At 38.8% G+C, this 18931-nt stretch overlaps 1 protein-coding gene across 3 annotated transcripts in view; it reads left to right on the top strand.

Annotated features, from left to right (window-relative positions):
* The window catches only part of tdrd3 (tudor domain containing 3), a 140985-nt gene that overhangs the window by 13914 nt on the left and 108140 nt on the right, over nt 1–18931 (top strand). For all 3 annotated transcript variants that reach the window (XM_067986436.1, XM_067986434.1, XM_067986435.1), the window contains exon 3: nt 1303–1368. In XM_067986436.1, coding sequence (XP_067842537.1) covers nt 1303–1368 — 66 coding nt within the window. The remainder of the gene's footprint in view (nt 1–1302; nt 1369–18931) is intronic.

The raw sequence follows: 18931 nt of genomic DNA, 5'->3' as shown, positions 1-18931 counted from the left end.
TTTTTCACTCTTTCCCAACTTCGTTTGACCAACGTTTGCATGCTGAGGTTTGCTGAATCAAATTCTGCTGAAAATTCTGTCACCCCCTCTATTAATGCTTTTGGATTCTTATTTGTCTATATAGAAATTTTGTAATGTACAAATAAAAAGAAGGAAAATAAAGGCAAGAAGTCGAGACTAAAACAGTAAGAAGAAAATGAAGACATAGTTGAAGTGTAAGACACATCATGGAAAAAAAAAGAATGGAAGTTACACAGAAATGGGAAAAAGAAGAAAAAAGGGTTGAGAGACTCTGACCTAAAGTTCTTCGTACAGAATTTCTTTTAATTTGGAATTAATAATGAGAACTTTTAGGAACAGCAAATAGCCTGTACATCCAATAAGCCTGCCTTTTTTTTAAAAAAAGATTAATCACACCTCTTGCCATGTCCTTTGATCTTCAACTCTTGAGAAATGCATCCAATTGCTTCTGTGAATTCATTTAAACTGTCTGCTTCAGTGGCCTTCCCTGATAATTTATTTAACCTGATAATTTATTTAACAGCTTTCTTGTCCTTTGGGTGGAAAAAGTTTTGCCTGACTCGCCTTAACTTGTAACTTGTGTCTCTTGGTATTTGAACCCTTCACAATTGCAAACCATTTCCTGGATCAGTTTTGTCGGTTCCTTTCGTAATCTTGAAAACTTCAATTAAATCATCAAGGTCTCCTCCAGCTTCCTTAATCTTGCCTTATAACTAACTTAAATTTCTGATATCCAGGACCTTCTTTGCTCACCTTTTCAGACTTTCCTAGGCAAAAGGATTTTAGTTACCCCCAAGGAATGAGACAATTTTCAGAAGGCCTCACTTGATGGGAGCACAGGTCAGAGAATTGAGCAGAGGCCAACATGCCCAGCTTGCAGCACTCACAATTTTCCCATGATTTGTTTTAATGACCAGGAGGTAAGGAGCACTGTGAATTGGCATTGACCATTGCAACCTACTCTCTGATTTGCGTTTCCATCAAGTGTGGTTCAGTACTGGGAACCTTACTGAAGCCTTGTGAAACTTAATCACAATACACTTCTAAAGTATCAATGTATTGAGAAATTAAGACCCATTTTTTTGAGAGTGAACATGATGCAATACTTGTGGTTAACAATCTTCCTGAATTTCCAGAATCTTTTAACAATGTTGTCCTCAGAACGTGCTAACGAGTTATGTTACATACGCAAGTTGTTATGATATTGAGCTACAAATATAAAAAATACAGTCTTTGTTTCACGGTGTACTGGGATGATTTATTTAAATATTTTATCCTCAGAGTGATTTAAGAGCCATTGGCAAGAAATTTCTTCCAAATGAAATCAATAGTGGACGAGTGGAACAGGTAAGACTAATAGCAGAATACTTAATTCGATGTGTATCCCCCCCCCCCCCTGCTGTAGATAGTATTTTCTTGATATGCTATGATGTCTCAAATGATCCATTGGATGTATGTTGAAGAAAAAGTCATGTGCAGAACATTTGTTTACTAATGGTTTAGTGTTGGCAACTCCTTACAGTGTTCATATTGGGTGGGATATTAGTTGGGGTAGAGTAAGAAACCCACTATATATGTTAGCCAATCTATCATGGCATTGCACAACGCAAATCTGATGCTGCTTCTAAGCACAAGAATATTGTGCAATGCATATTATGCCCTCAAAGGGACAATGCTCTACTTTGCTGCACAAAGTCTAATTGTACAACAAACATAGCCTTGGGTTCCATAGGAAAATAGGAATTGCTGGATGAAAAAAGACCACGGTCCATCCAGCTCAGCTTCTACTATCCTGGTAGTAGCATGATACAATGATAATGGAGTTACCAGCATTATTCAGTATTTAATTGTTTTTTGGTGTGTTTAGCAAACGCATTCCAAACAAATTGGAATGTGTTTGAATCTCAATCTAAGAAGATACAGTATTTTAAATTTAATATCTGCAGTGTGTTGTCTGCTTGCACTGAGTACCAATTATATATTAAAATACACGTGCTATGAAAGATGTTATTTGAAAACCACACTCAAATTGAGGGGGTCCTAATATGGAGTCGCTAGTTACTGACTGCTGATGGGAGAGGCAAGTAATTACTACTGCAGAATCAATAGTCATCTGTTGAAGAATGAAGTTGTCAAAAACCTCAAAGCAAGTTGATTTGCCTCTTGCTGGATACGGACAGGAAGAAAAATAAGTATTTTTGTAAGCCACTATTTTTCCTGTTCACCACCTGAAGCTCTTGACAGTTTGCTTGTGTACAGTTCTATCGGCACGAGTAGTATATGATCCTTGAAGATGAGTACAAGTAGGCTAAGTGATGTAGGGGAGAGCAAGAGAGGAACCACAGCTGAGCTGGATTGTGCCCTCATTGAAATTCCACATGGGCACTTTCAGCTGGATGGTAATAGTATGGGGCCTTGGCTGAGATCAGCTACCTTGACACAGACCAGGGATTGGGCCTGGGACCATCCTGGTCTGTATTGTGTAGCTACTCATTGGATCAATTCCAGAGGCTTTTGTGGAACTTAGAGGAACATGGGAATTGCTAGACAAAAAAAGACCAAGGTCCATCTAGTTCGTCTTCTTCCATCCTGGTAGTTGCTTGATACAACGATAATGGAGTTGTTGACTAATCATAGCAATCAATCTCTATCAATTAGTCTACAACAGACCCAGACATGATGCAAGGAAAACCCCAGTGGGGGAGAGCTTTGGGAACCATTGGTCCAAAGTCATCTTTTTCCTCTCAAGCATGCTACACTGACCACATGTCATGTTTCAAATTATTCATGTACTGTATCCCAAAATGTTATTTTTATGAAAGAAATCTATCTCATTTGCATTTGAATGAATCACAAAGCTGTTGTATTGAGGGTTGAATTTGTTACTTTGTACTAAAAGGTTTTGTCTGGTACATTTGATGGATAAATCTGGAGGGAATAGAGATACTGGAAATGGATGACTGTCCATGAAGACAGTGAGTTTATTTTTGTGACCGTGTGTTTATAGCCACGCCAGGAGATTGGCAAATGAAATATGTGTGGGTTATGTGACACTGAACTGTGGTAGTTGCACAAGGAGCCTTTTTTGTGGGTTATTTCATGTATTTTGAGCATGGTAAAAATTCAACAATTTCTGCTCAAGCACACTTTTCTCAGGTGGCTGGTGCAGGCCCTTCGATTATATTTTGCCGATTTAATGATGCCAAATGACAAAACCAATTTGACAATTTGCTGAATCGTTGAATACATTCGAATAGGATATTAATGTGGACAAGTAGTGGTCTTTTTTTGCATGCAATTTTCTCTCTCAATTTCCTGTTTCTGTAATTCCCTTGAACTGTGGTACATAATTGTTTAAGCATGCAACTTTGGTCCACCAGTATCCTACTTGCATGTCAGAAGCCAATGGTTTCATGCCATGATTGGTATCTGTTAATTCTTGCCACAGTTGTGTTAGCATCAATAGCAGTTGGTGATGCTAACACTTAAATCCTTCCATCTCCAAAAAGGGAGAAAAATTTTGGGATGGGATTTATTTTGTCCAAGTCCATTGTTATCTGACATTTTTGTTTGTCATTTATGTATCCAGCAGGATTTGTCACCTGGAACTTGCGCAAAATTATCATTCCCAATATTGTGTGTCACTGGAGTTTTAGAATAGGAATTTTAAGTTTTTTTTCCCCCACTGCTGTTAGTTTTTTTGCTGTGCTTTTCTTTTGTTTGCCCCCATCCCTGTCCCCCAGTGGAGAAAGCCTGGATCGAAATACGGATATGTATGATCTACTGACCCACTGTACTAATACTGCTGTGCTCAAAAATTCTTCTTATTTTCTCCACTCTTATGCGATTCATGTGGGTCTGCCTTTTTCGAAGGGTTTATTCTTCTGTGAGTTAAGATGATGAGTGTCTGCAGACTGTTGAGTCTGGGGTATTAATGGCTGAGTTTTATGCTCTTCTTCCTTGAGGTCTGCAAAGATGCAGCAGGAGTCAGTGGATAGCCATTAGCGGAAGCTTGTAAAGTGTTCCAATAGATTTTTTTCCCCCCCTCAACTTGGTAGTCTAGGGATACCAAGGTTAACTGTCGTGTTTCCATCACTGCACAGACTTGGAGCAGGGAGGACTCTTCAGGTCTCGACAGCTTAGTACTGCACAAGCTGTGTTACTTATTTAATTGATGGAACCTTTTCCTACAATCATTCTGGTGCTTTAATGAATCCGGTGTTTTGGTTGTTGCATTATTTTATATGCATTTGTATTAGAAATACTGAAAGAAGGAAATAATTTGCATTTTTTGGCATTTTATCCTGTCCCACAGTGCTTCACATGCAGTGAACTATTTCTACTGCTATGTGGGTGCATGTGACATTCATTTTGTGTATAGCAGTAACCTACAAAAAGCAATGAGAAGATGCGTTTTTCGTGATTGAGAGAAGATTGGCCAGGACACTAAGAGATCTCTTTGAATATCTTTATGCGATCTTTTATGTGCACATGAGCAGATGGATGGGACTTTCGCAGGTTGGGAGCTCCAATAATGCAGCACTCCCACGATACTCCACTGGAGTATTAAGTTCAGTCATGTCCTAAAGATGGGTTTGAACCCATGATCTGATTCAGGTGCAACTGAATCAAGTTGGCAAGTAAGTGAAAGGCTATGTGTTCCTTCCTTATTCTTTTAACAGATTTGTAAAGCTACAGACAGTAATATGTCTGACAATTAACTTAATTCATCATTGTTTCAAAACATTCATCTTAAAATTTCATACACGTTTAGTACACGTTTAGCCTTGCATCCAAAAATATGCTGGAATCTTTACACCTTAAATCAATCCATATTCCCATCTGATTTTCATTTGTTTGCCTAATATAAAATTTGGTATCCATTTGATTTCTATATCATTTAACCCCTTTTTGGATGTGATTAAGTAAAACAAAACCTCCATACATACTACACATAATTGCCTTTGAGATCAGTTGCTCCTTATAGTCTTTGTTGTTCTAATATAACATCCCCTGTTTGTTTAAAGCAATTAAACAAAATTGCTTTAATTGCTTGCGCATTGTTTTATCATTTTCCCACATTCTCTGTTAATTTACCTGATTTTCTTCCTGAATTGCACTTAGTAAAATCGTGTACCATTTCTCTTAGCACTGCATGATTAAATTCTGCATACACACAATTACATAAATCGGAAGGCAAAGATACAAAAGAAAAATTTAACAGAGTAGGAAAATTCGTGAATCACAATCACTGTCAGTCCATTATTTGATCCTTCTCCTTGTCTCTGCAATCTATTGGTTCATCCGGGTCCAATTTAGTTTCGTGACGTATGGGCTGTTGCATTTTTGCTGTTAACACGAGTCCGCAGTTCAAACAATTGCCACAATTGACGAACATCAATTTATTTGCCTTCATGTTGTTACTAAAAATATGGAAAATTTAAAATTTTAGTGCATCATTCTGCCAGATAAATATTGTCTCTCCTTGCACCGCCAGTTGTCATTGTTAAGAGAAGTACTCAGGTACTCTGGTACCTCTTTGCTGATTGATCACAATGAAACAGAGCAGCAAGGAACATTCACTTAAAAAGAAATAACTCTTCATACACATTAGAATTTAATAAAAAGTTAACCAAATTTATGAACTGGAAAGGGGAGGCCTTTCAGTGGCAACGGTTTGCTTCAACATATCGGCACAGCATAGAGGTGTTCCAGAGACACTCTTTCATGACCTGTCGTGGCTTCAAAAGTCAAAAGGCATTACTTCAGTACTTTAAAACACAATTCCTCTAATTGTCATCAAAATCAGGGTACCTTAAGATCCCAGTCTCACTCACTACTCTCTCCAACATAGTTTTAACTGTTATTTGTTCTTTCCACCAAGCCTGACACTTGCAGGTGGTGTGGGATGTGGAATTTTTGTTCTATCCCCAACATGGTGTACATTTCTGAAGGGGGAGGAGTCAGACAGCACAATGGCAGTATCAGACTACGCTGTTAAGTCAATTTTAAAAAAAAAAGTGCTTTGAACAAGTTCAAATTGTAACTTTATAATTGTCCAAAGCTGCTTTTTACCCTTTTTAAAGACTCTGTGCATTTTAACAGTGGTATAATGTCTTTTTCAGTCAAAATAACTCCATACCACATGGCTTTTTAATGTAAAATGTATAAAGCCAAACATTTTTTATGAAATCGCAAAGGTTTTCCTTAAATCTCCCATATTCTGGGGGCACAATCTTAAATTGAAGTGAACATACTTTTAACCATATTCACGCTCTCATAACAAGAGACCATAAAGCGGCACGAGTGGTGAGTCTGATGCAGACAGAAAATCAAAAAGTGACTTCACAACACAAGCAGGAGCAGCGGAGTAAGTCGCAGATGAGTATTGAGTTGATTGGTTAGTTTTTTTTAAGTGGTTACCTCACACTAAAACACAAAGTCTAAACAGCAAATAGACTTAAAAGCTAAAAAATCTTTTTAAAATAAGTGTTAGCTAACATGGCAGGATAGCTGGTGCCTGTTCTGTGCCAAGTGGGCACTCCAGAACACTTTGTGTGTTCCGATAAACCATAGGTACAGGAAGTGCTGCCAACTGCACGTCAGAATTTCTGAGCTTGAGGGGCAGCTGGTCATTACAGTGCATACGGAAACCTGAGAGTTTTGTGGATAGCATGTTTCAGGAGGTGGTCATCCCACAGCTATGGAGAGTTCAGAAGGAGAGGGTGTGAGTGACCATCAGGTGGACTAGGAGGCACAGGCAGGCAGTCCCCTGGGAGTGTGACACCCAAGCCGGTATTCAGTGTTGAATGCCAGTGAGAGTGATGACACCTCGGAGGAATGCAGTCAGAAGCCAATCCACGGCACCGTGGAAGACTCGACTGCGCGGGGGGCATGAGAAGGTGTAGAAATGCATGTTATAGGGGATTCGATAGTTGGGGATAGACAGGAGATTCTGCAACTGCAGACGTGAGTCCCGAATGGTGTGTTGTCTCCCTGGTGCCAGGGTAAAGGATATCACAGAGATGGTGCAGAACGTTTTGCAGGGGGAAGGAGAACAGCCAGAAGTTGTGTTCCATGTGGGAACCAATGACATAAGGAAGGAAAAAGGCTGAGCTCCTGCAGTCAGAGTTTCAGGAGCTGGGGAGGAAGTTTAAAAAGCAGGACCTCAAAGGTAGTAATCTCTGGATTACTCCCAGTGGCACAGGCTAATGAGTATCTGAATAGTAGGATAAGACAGGCTAATGTGTGGCTGGAGAAATGGTGTAGGAGGGAGGGCTTCAAATTCCTGGGGCATTGGGGCCAGTTCTGGAGTAGGAGGGACCTTTACAAGCCTGACGGGTTGCACCTCAACATAGCTCAATGTCCTCGTGGAGAGCTTAACTAATGCTGTGGGGGAGGGTTTAAACTAATTTGGACATGAGAAAGGAGAAACAAAGTGCACAGAGGACTGAGAGAGGAAAAAAAGCACTAGAGTAAAGAATAGTTCAGAAATAGGAGGGATCAAACAGGGAGTAAATGTGAGGCAGTCAAAACAGTGTTTGGAGTGCATGTGTGTAAATGCACGTTGTGTGGTATATTAGGTGAGCTGCAGGCACAAGTCGCCACATGGGACTATATGATATAGAGACAATAACAAAGACCTGGTTCAAAGGAAGGGAGGATTGGGCATTTAATATTCCTGGCTACAAGGTATTCAGGAAAGATAGGGAAGGAAAGAAAGGAAGGGGGTGGCAGTATTGGTCAAAGAAACTATTATAGCACTGGAAAGGGATGATGTAGTTGAGGAGTCACAGACACATTCTATTTGGTTAGAATTAAGGAACAATAGAGGAGCTATTACGCTACTGGGTGTATACTATAGCAACCAAATATTGGGAAGGAGTTAGAAGAGCAAATTTGTACCCAAATTACAGAAAGATGCAAGAACTACGGAGTAGTGATAATGGGGGAAATCAATTATCCCAATATAGACTGAGATGGTAACAGTGTAAGCGGGCAAAGAGGGGGAGGAATTTCTGAAATGTATACAAGAGAACTTTCATAATCAGTGTGTTTCCAGCCCAACGAGGAAGGATGTAGTGCTGGATTTAGTTCTGGGGATTGAAGTGCGGCAAGTGGAGCATTTGGGGATCATATTATCATTTAGGTTTAGAGTAGTTATGGAAAGGAACAAGGAGCAATCAAGCCTAAAAATACTAAACTGGAGGAGGTCTAATTACAGTGAGTTAAAATGGGACCTTGCCCTGGTGGATTGGAATCAAGATTTGGTAGGCTAAACAGCAATTGAACAATGGGAGACCTTCAAGGAGGAGATGGTTTGGGTACAGAGTAGACACAATTCCCATGATGGAGAAAGGAAGGGCATCCAAAGCTGGAGCTCCCTGGATGACTAAAGAGATAGAGGTTAAAATGAAACAGAAAAAAAGAGGCTTATGACAAATGAAAGGTTCATAATACAGTCGAGAACCAAGCTGACTACAGAGATCTAAAAAAGGGAATATGATAGGCAAGGAGAGAGTATGAGAATAGAGTAGCAGCTAACATAAAAGGGAACCCAAAAGTCTTCTATGAACATATAAATAGTAAAAGGGTAGTCAAAGGAAGGGAGGGCCCAATTAGAGACAAAAAAGATCATCTTGTGGAGGCAGAGGGTATGGTTGAGGTACTTTGCATTGGCCTACACTAGAGAAGAGGATGCTACCCATGTAGCAGTAAAGGAAGAGGTAGTAGTGATATTGGATAGGATAAAAGTAGATAAAGAGGAGATACTTAAAAGGTTGGCAGTAGTCAAAGTAGAAAAGCCACCTGGTCCAGATGGGATGCATCCTAGGTTACTGAGGGAAGTAAGGGTTGAAATTGTGAAGGCTCTTGGCACAATCTTCCAATCCTCCTTAGATATCGGGGCAGTGCCAGAGGACTAGAGGATTGCAAAAGTTACACCCCTGTTCGAAAAAAGGGAGAGGGATAAACCTGACAATTACAGGCCAGTCAGCCCAATGTTGGTGGTGGGGAAACTTTGAGACAATAATCTGGGACAAAATTAATTGGCACTTGGAAAAGTATGGGCTAATTAGTGAAAGTCAGCACGGATTTGTTAAAGGAAAATCGTGTTTGACAAACGTGATTGAGTTCTTTGATGATGTAACGGAGAGGGTTGATGTTGTTTAAATGGACTTTCAAAAGGCATTTGATAAAGTACCACGTAATAGACTTGTAAGCAAAATTAAAGCCCACGGGATTGAAGGGTCAGTGGCAGCGTGGATACAAAATTGGCTAAGGGACAGAAAGCAGAGAGTAGTGGTGAGCAGTTGTTTTTCAGACGGGGGATGGAGGGGTGAGGGGAGTACACAGTGGTTTTCCACAGAGGTTGATATTAGGGCCACTTCTCTTTTTGATATATATTAATGTCCTGGACTTGGGTATATAGGATATAATTTTAAAGTTTGCAGATGACACATAAACAATGTGGAGGATAGTCACAGACTTGAAGAGGACATAGACAGACTGGTGAAATGGGGAGACACATGGCAGATGAAATTTAATGCAGAGAAGTGTGAAGTGATACATTTTGGTTAGAAGAATGAAGAGAGGCAATATAAACTAAATGGTACAATTTTAAAGGGGGAACCTGGGGGTGTATATACACAAATCTTTGGTGGCAGGACAAGTTGAGAAGGTTGTGAAAAAACCATATGGGATCTTGGGCTTTATTAATAGAAGCATAGAGTGCAAAAGCATGGAAGTTAGGCCTCAGCTGGAGTATTGTGTTCAGTTCTGGGTGGCACACTTTAGGAAGGATATCAAGGCCTTAGAGAGGGAGGGTGCAGAAAAGATTTACTAGAATGGTACCAAGGATGAGGGACTTCAGTTATGTGGAGAAACTGAGTGTTATTCTCCTTTATAGCAGTGAAGGTTAAGAGGAGATTTGATAGAGGTGTTCAAAATCATGAATGGTTTTGATCGAATAAATAAGGAGAAATTGTTTCTGGTGGCACAAGGGTCAGTGATCAGAGGGCACATATTTAAGGTAATTAGCAAAAGAATAAGAGGTGACATGAGGGAACACTTTTTGACACAGAGAGCTGTTACGATCTGGAATGCAGTGTTTTAAACGGTGGTGGAAGTAGATTCAATAATAACTTTCTAAAGGCAATTGGATAAATACTTGAAAGGAAAAAGTTTACAGGGCTATGGGGAAAAAGCAGGGGAGTGGGACTAATTCGATAGCTCTTTCAGGGCACGGCACAATGGGCCGAATGGCCTCCTTCTGTGCTATAACATACTATAAGAACAAAAGAAATAGGAACAGGATTAGGCCGTATGGCCCATCGAGCCTGTTCCGCTATTCAGTAAGATCATGGTCTATCTTCAACCTCAACTGCACTTTCATGCCCTATCCCCATATCCCTTGATACCCTTAAAGTTCAAAAATCTATCGATCTCAGTCTTGAATATACTCAACGACTAAGCCCTCTGGGGTAGAGAATTCCAAATATTCACGACTCCGAGTGAAGAAATTCCTCCTCACCTCAGTCTTAAATGTCCGACCCCGTATCCTGAGACTCTCCAGCCAGGGGAAACAGCCTCTCAGCATCTACCCTGTCAAGCCCTCTTAGAATCTGATATGTTTCAAGGAGATTACCTCTCATTTTTCTAAACTCCAGAGAATATAGGCCCGTTCTACTCAATCTCTCCTCATAGGACAACCTTCTCATCCCAGGAATCAATCTAGTGAACCTTCGTTGCACCGCCTCGAAGACAAGTATTTCCTTCCTTAGGTAAGGAGACCAAAACTGTACACAGTACTCCAGGTGTGGTCTCACCAGAGCCCTGTACGATTGCAACAAGACCTCCTTACTCTTGTACTCCAACCCCTTTGCAATAAAGGCCAACATATCATTTGCCTTCCGATTTGCTTGCTGTACCTGCATGTTAACTTTCTCTATCTCGTGTTCAAGGATACCCAAATCCCTCTGAACACCAGCATTTAATAGTTTCTCACCATTTAAAAAATATTCAGTTTTTCTGTTTTTCCATCAAAGTGAATAATCTCACATTTCCCCATGTTATACGCCATCTGCCACCTTCTCGCCCAATCACTTAACCTGTCTATATCCCTCTGCAGCCTCTTTGTGTCCTTGCAGCTTACTTTCTCACCGAGCTTTCTATCGTCATCAAACTTGGATACATTACACACCGTCCCCTCATCTAAGTCATTGATGTAGATTGTGAACAGATGAGGCCCAAGCACCGATCCTTGCCGCACCCCACTAATTACAACCTGCCAACCCGAAAATAACCCGTTTATTCCTACTGTCTGTTTACCAATCCTCAATCCATGCTCATACATTACCCCCAATCCTATGAGCCCTAATCTTGTGTAACAATCTCTTGTGTGGCACCTTATCAAAAGCCTTTTGAAAATCCAAATATACTGCATCCGCTGGTTTTGTTCTTATCTACCCTGATAGTTACACCCTCAAAAAAAAACTAATAGATTTGTCAAACATGATTTCCCTTTTCTAAAACCATGTTGACTCTGCCTAATCATATTATGATTTTTTAAGTGCCCTGTTACTACGTCCTTAATAATAGATTCTAGCATTTTCCCGACCACTGATGTCAGGCTCACTTGCCTATAATTCCCAGTTTTCTCTCTCCCTCCTTTCTTGAATAGTGGGGTTACATTTGCTACCTTTCAATCCACGGGGACTGTTCCAGAATCTAGGGAATTCTGGAAGATCTCAACCAATGCATCCACTATCTCTGCAGCCACCCCTTTCAAAACCCTAGGATGTAGGCCATCAGGTCCAGGGGATTTGTCAGCTTTTAGTCCCATTAATTTTTCTAAAACTTTTTCTTTACTAATCTTAATTACTTTAAGTTCCCTCCCTCTTATTAGACCTGTGGGTTCTCCACTATTTCCGGTATATTTTTTGTGTCTTCTGCTGTGAAGACAGATATAAAATATTTGTTTAACGTCTCTGCCATTTCCTTATTCCTCATTATAATTTCTCCTGTCTCTGCCTCTAAGGGACCCACATTTACTTTCGCTAGTCTCTTCCTTTTTATATATTTGTAGAATCTCTTAGTCTGTTTTTATACGAGTTTTCTCCCTCTATCAATTTCTTGGTTATCCTTTGCTGATTTCTAAAGCCCTCCCAATTGTCAGGCTTGCTATTCTTTTTGGCAACATTGTAAGCCTCTTTTAATCTAATACTATCCTTAACTTCTCTAGCTAGCCATGGTTGGATTATTTTTCCTGTGGCGTTTTTATTCCTCAAGAATGTATATATTTGTTGAGAATTATGAATCATTTCTTCAAATGTTCACCATTGCTTATATAGTCATATCTTTTAATTTAATTTCCCAATCTACCTGAGCCAACTCACCCCTCATACCTACATAACTGTCCTTGTTTAAATTTACGACCCTAGTTTCGAACTGAAGTACATCGCTCTCAAACTCAATATGACATTCTATCATATTATTATAAAGAGGATCCTTTATTATAAGACTAATTAATCCTATCTCATCACACAATACTGGAACCAAAAAAGCTTGTTCCCTGGTTGATTCCACAACATATTGTTACAGAAAACTGTCTTGGATGCATTCCATGATCTCGTCCTCCAAGCTAATTTTGCCAATTTGGTTTGCCCAGTCTATATGAAGATTAAAGTCCACCATGATTATTGCATTACTCTTGTTACATGTTGCTTTAATTTCCTTATTTATACTCTGTCCAAGACTATAACTACTGTTAGGGGGCCTGTGAACTATTCCTACCAGTGTTTTCTGCCCCTTGTTGTTTCTTAGCTCCACTTATACTGATTCTACTTCCTGATTTTCTGAGCTAAGATCCTTAGCTATGATGAAACTACTTCGAACATCAGGTAGCTTAATTACACTGAATTATTCAAGTCACATTTGATCCACTTAATATATTGATTCCTTGTTATGGGTTGATTAACTCAAAAGTGCCAAATTTTATGTGATAATCCCAAGTCATGAGCTAGGTAGTGTTCACATTATTCATATAACCAGTTTTCTAAAGTGGCCACCAATGGAAGAACTGTTTTCATAATTTAATAAAGTGGTCAGACATTCGGTCTGTAAACTCAAGTTTCAGGCTCAAAAACAGAGGGACTCAATATTGCAAAAATAAGACAGGTATATGTATACAGACAAAACAATTAACAAACGTAAGACAGTATATGCTCATAGAAAAGACAATGATTACAATGCTTGCATTGCCCCTGTTATCAACGACAAGGACTAGGGAGGGTTAACCTTTTAGTTCTGAGACAGCTTCAGCATGAAACAGCAGAATGCAGGTGACACATTTAAAGGGACAGTACATGAAACACAAGAAAATCTGTTGGTCTTTTACTCCAATCCTTTTTTCTCACAATTTTAGTCTCTGATGTTTGCTGCGGGCTTTTAATTTCTTTCTCTTAAGGAATTTTTACATAACTACTTTACTGCCTCTGTTTGCTGTGAAAGGGCTAATATAAACTTCTCGACCTCCTGCACAGTTTCTTGTCTTCCACTCTGTTGAACAAAGGAAGTGGTGTAATAGCATAGAGTACACGCGGAAGGGGGCACTGGGGAACTGGTCGAAAGTCCCAGTAAATTTCTCAGTTGCTGAATCATTACACCTGCCCCCCTAACTCCTGCAGCTCCCATACTATCTTTACACCTCTCACATTTTTCCTTTTTTCTCTCAGTTTTGAGATGGTCCCTTTCTACAGAAACCTCAGATGCTTCTGAACAAGCTACTGCTGCTTGTTGTTCGACATCTTACCTTTAAATAGCTGGATTTCATTCACCTATGCTTCCATTTCTAACTGTTTCTGCATCAATTTCTTATTTTCTTTATCCTTTAACTTTTTCATCAAACATTTAATTCTGTCATACAGGGCTTTGGACACAACAAATACTCCTTGTATCACAGCAGTCTCAGTCCTATCCTTTTTAAGGAGCTCCAATAATTCGTCTAGAGAATTGGTTTGTCCCGTAAGATCTCCAATCTTTAGGGGTCTGCCACCATGCCGAGCAGGATTTTGGTCGACATACGCTCCTAACTCTTCCATCGTTCAAATATCCGAGATGATCAAATTTATCCCTTCTACTACCGTATGAGTTGTATGAAGTCGGAGCTGACCGTTCCCAGATTTTACCTTCAAACAATTACTAGTCTTGGCTCATGCCAATGGTTGCCAAAATGTTAGGTTCACAACTTCCTTATCCTTTTAACAGATTTGTAAAGCTACAAACAGTAATATGTCTCTTTAGTTAATTTCATTCAGTATTGTTTCAAAACATTCATCTTAAAACTTCATACAGAATATTGCACGTTTAACCTTGCGTCTAAAACCATCACTGTAGGGAACTTCTAGCGGGAAATCGCGAAAATGTCTTATCCAAGCCTGTTCATGTTACTTGGTCTTGAAGGTAGTTAAAAAGTTCATACTAAGTGAAACATTGTATCTCTCTTTATACCATTTTCTTTTATGGTTTGGTTCCTGCTGGATTCAACACTATTCGGTGTTTTATGACCCGTAGATCTTCGAACAGATTGCTAGACAGTGATGAGGGGCCCCATACCATACTGTCGCTTCCTATCCTTGTGATTCAGGAGTCATAGTCTTTGCTATACAAACTTTTTATAGTAAATAGAACCTATTGTGTTTATACTGGACTAATTCCCTTCTTTTACACTGCCCCCTGCTATGATCAAAAACCTGCTTTTCAACCTGACAACCCTTTCAGCTCCATATTGTATTAATGCCAAGTAGCTTGTTTATATAATAATCTATATGTGCCTATCCTTACAGTAGAATGTCCTTCTCCAATGTTATCAGTGTCATTGAAGGGAAAAGATTGGACTTGCGAGCACACAGTTTAAATCAATTCTGCCTGGATTAGCTGTTCTGTCTTTGTTCTGTATTAGAATAGTGTAAAAACATATCTATATTCTTACACTATGAGATTAGATAAGATTAAGTTTTTCATTTGGGAAAATTAGTGGTTCAAGGGAACGTTTGTCGAAGTTTCTAAAATATTAAGTAGTTTAGTTAAGTTAAACCTAGATTATTTCAAAGTTGGCCAAAAGTAGAATGAGAAGTAAATTTTGGAAAAGCTATTGGGAAACATTTCTTTATTCCAAATAAACATTTAAAATCATCTACCATGCAAAGTCATTTCAGTAAAAACTGGATTATTCAAAATACAATTAGAAGCCGTGATGAAAAAAATCATGCATTAGAGGAAATAGGCTTTATTGAGCTGAATGGCCTTGTCTCATTCCTTACTTTTTCTGTTCTTTCAATACAGAAATAAAGTATTTGATGCCAATCAAATCTTTTTCAATCTGGCAAAACAATATGGTTTGTTTTTGATGCAGTTTGTTCACACTTAATCATAAAATTTTACTACACAGAAGGAGCCCATTAGCTCATTGCACCTGTGCCAGCTCTCTGAAGAGCTATCCATATAGTCCCATTTGCCTGCACTTAGCCCATACTTAAAAAAAATGTTTTCAAATATTTATTCAGTTCCCTTTTAAAGGCCACAATGGATTCTATTTCCATCAGTTTCTGGTTGGGCATACCATTTCAAACAACCCTTTGTGTGTAAAACATTTTTTTTCTCACCTCTCCCTTTGTTCATTTCATAAATTTATGCCTTCCAGTTACTGGCTCACCAACTAGTGGAGATAGTTTCCCCATTTTACTTCATCAAAATATCTCATCATTTTAAACACATCCGTTAGATTTCCTCTTGACCTTTGTTCCAGTGAAAAGATTCCCAGTTTTCCTAGTCATTCCTCATAACTGAAGCCTTTCATTTCTGTTATCATCTTAGTGAATCTCTTCTGCACCCTATCTATGGCCTTGACACCTTTTTAGCAAGGTTTCCAAAACTGGACACACTTATTCTAATTGCAGCCTAATCAATGATTTCTATAGGTTTAACATTATCTCTTGACTTTTGTACACTGTAGGACTATTTATGAATGCTAGGATCCATATATTTTATTTTTAAATAGCTTTATCAACTTGTTCTCCCATTTTTAAAATATTTGCGCATCAGTACCTCTGTCTTGGCTCCTGAACTCTCTTTTTAAAGTTGCTGTACTTTGTCACTTGCACAACTCATGCTGAACTGCAAAAACCAGAAAGTAGTAGTAAATTTGTATTTAAAAATAGAAAATGCTGGCAACACTCAGTAGGTCAGGCAGAATCTATGGAGAAAGAAACAGAATTAACGTTTCAGGTAGATGACCTTTCATCAGAACAGTATATTTGTATTGTATTATTGCCACTGGAGGGTGCTATAATATGCAGTTTGCCCAGAGGCTGTCTTATTACAAATCTGGTTTTGCAGTATGTTTTTTTCCCCCAATGATATGAATGCTTTTAACCTGGTCAAGTTCTGGATTTGTGTATCAGGCTGTGTATGGGCTTTTTCTTCCAGCCACTGAAACATTCTGGACCGAATAGAAGAACATAAGCTATGGGTGGGGAAAGGTCGTTCAATTTCAGCAATCATGTTCCAGTGGAGTAGATCGGCAAACGGGCAGTCTTCATTGCTATCTCTTAAGTCCGTATTTTGCATAAATCTTAAATTTAAAGAGCTACAGTCAAGCATCAGTACGCCATTTCAAATATTAAACTGTTGAAGATCATGTGATGCACTATGAATGACAATACACTGCTGGACAGGTCTGTCTGGAAGTATCTTTTCCATACCCCAAACTCAAAATTTAGTTCACTCAGTGCAAAATTATTAAGTTCAAGCCTCCATAATTCACTTGTGCATTGAATCTCAGCCTTCGTGGTCAAGAATGGAGAGGAGAGCAGGACAAAAGCCAAACATTTATTTTTACTGCTTGCATCGTTGATAGTATTCAAAGCAAACGACACACCTGAATCCAGTTGGGTAGATGATTGCTGCTATTGTTAGGATGATAAGACATTGAAGAGAATTGTCCTTTCAGCAGGGTAAGAAGGTATATTTCTTGGCTTGTATACAAATCTTTAAAAGATACAGCCCAGTTAAGATACCCCAAAGAAACAGCTATATGAGAAAGAGATGCAGTATTCTGCTGGCCGCTTTTTGTTATGTGTGGGGCAGGTCTTTATATTGCTGGTCAGATTGTGGGTACGTGTGCCAGAGCAGGTTTCTATACTGCTCATCAATTCTGGCTACGTGTTGGGGAAGTCTGTATTACTGGTCTGGATATAGTGAGCAGATTTCTATATCAATTGTCAGATCGTGGCTAGGTCTGATGCACAGTTCTTCATACTGCTGGTCAGGTGGTAGGTAGATTCGATGAGCAGATCTCTATGCTGATGCACAGGCTTGTGGCTAGGTGTGATGCGTAGGTCTCCATACTGCTGGTTAGATTGTGGCTGGCTGTGATGGACAGATCTCCATATTCTTTCATCTCCATAAGCAGAAGAGGAAAAATTTGTGAGTACACAGTGTAAGAAAAGCACTATACAAACTTCTGCATTATTGTAAACCATAGCACTATACAAGCTTTCTACATTATTGTAAACCTTATGTTAGAGTAATACACATTTTAGTTAGCTGGGAACAAAGGGGTTGCTGCCTTTATCAAAACAAGCTTTCTAAGGCCTTGTGAAAGAGAATGTTCCTTGGGCAATTAAGTATCTGGGTTTGGCAGAAGAGCAGGTGCACTGTTCTCAACATTTCTTTTTGCCAGAATTCTTTATATCAAGCATGTTATCAGTTAATACTGTATTGTAGGTTTTTTTTATTATTGCATATGTTTGTTGTTTGGAAAGACTGATTCTTTACCGTTTTGAGGATTGGGTGATAAATTAAAAATACAAATTTGAACTTTTTGTAAGTTTATATTAACAATTGAGGCAATATTCTGTTGTATAGATCAGTTCATTTCTGGTACTTACAATTTCTTTTGATGATTTCTATCTGCACTAAAGTGTCACTATACTGGTGTTATTTCTATGCTTTTAATTCTGAGATTTGATAAGTGTAAGAGTGAATTTGAGGAGCAGGGTGATGTATGGTATTGAATTCAGAACATATTTCTATATACCTACTTTTTAAATTGTGATTGACTATAGATTAATTTATTAACTTTTTAGTGATTGTCAATTAATTTGTTGACAATGTTCTGCATCAACTGTCGTTGCATCCTACCAACATCCACTATAACATTACCGGCTGGAAAAAGGGTGAAAGCTGAATTAATTTGCCCTCCACAAACACAAGTGGGAGAGATTACAAAGTTGTAATTTCATATGAGGATTTGGATGACTGCTGCAAAGTATTCAGACATCAACCTCTTCATGTCATTTGAACCTCTGTGAGGTTATTGCCTAATTTGCTTTAAGAAACAAAAGGAGACCTGAGTCATAATTCCTGCTGGATTGTCCACATTGATTTGATTCCATACATGAGCAATAGCTATTAACTGTGAAATTTATTTCTTTTAATTTTATACTGTACTTGGGAACGTTTTATACATTTCAGCATTCTTTAAAAACTGAAGCTTGATGGACATTTTTCATTGATACTATTGAGTTATAATTCCTTAACAGACAGAAAAAAAATCATATAGTGTGAGTGATCTATTAAATCTTTCACCGGAACAGAAAAAATACCAGAATTGCTGCCCAATGCAATGTGTTCTTTGTGAGTGCAACTCTATATACGTTATGTGTGTGATAAGTATATGTAAATCTTTTCAGTTGTCTTTTTTCCCCTTCAAAGTTAATTTCTGACTGAGACAATGGGCAACAATGCTGAGTTGGCTTCCGGTGATGTGTTGTGATAGTGCATTCTGTTTTGAGCTCAGGTTATTTTTTCTCACTCTTGGTTCCCTTTGGCTAAGTGCTGCCCATGACTT

Source organism: Heptranchias perlo, chromosome 6 (assembly GCF_035084215.1).
Source record: "Heptranchias perlo isolate sHepPer1 chromosome 6, sHepPer1.hap1, whole genome shotgun sequence".
Taxonomy (NCBI): Eukaryota; Metazoa; Chordata; class Chondrichthyes; order Hexanchiformes; family Hexanchidae; genus Heptranchias; species Heptranchias perlo.
The sequence above is the reverse complement of the archived record's forward strand: the minus strand, read 5'-3'. Positions and strand labels throughout refer to the sequence as shown.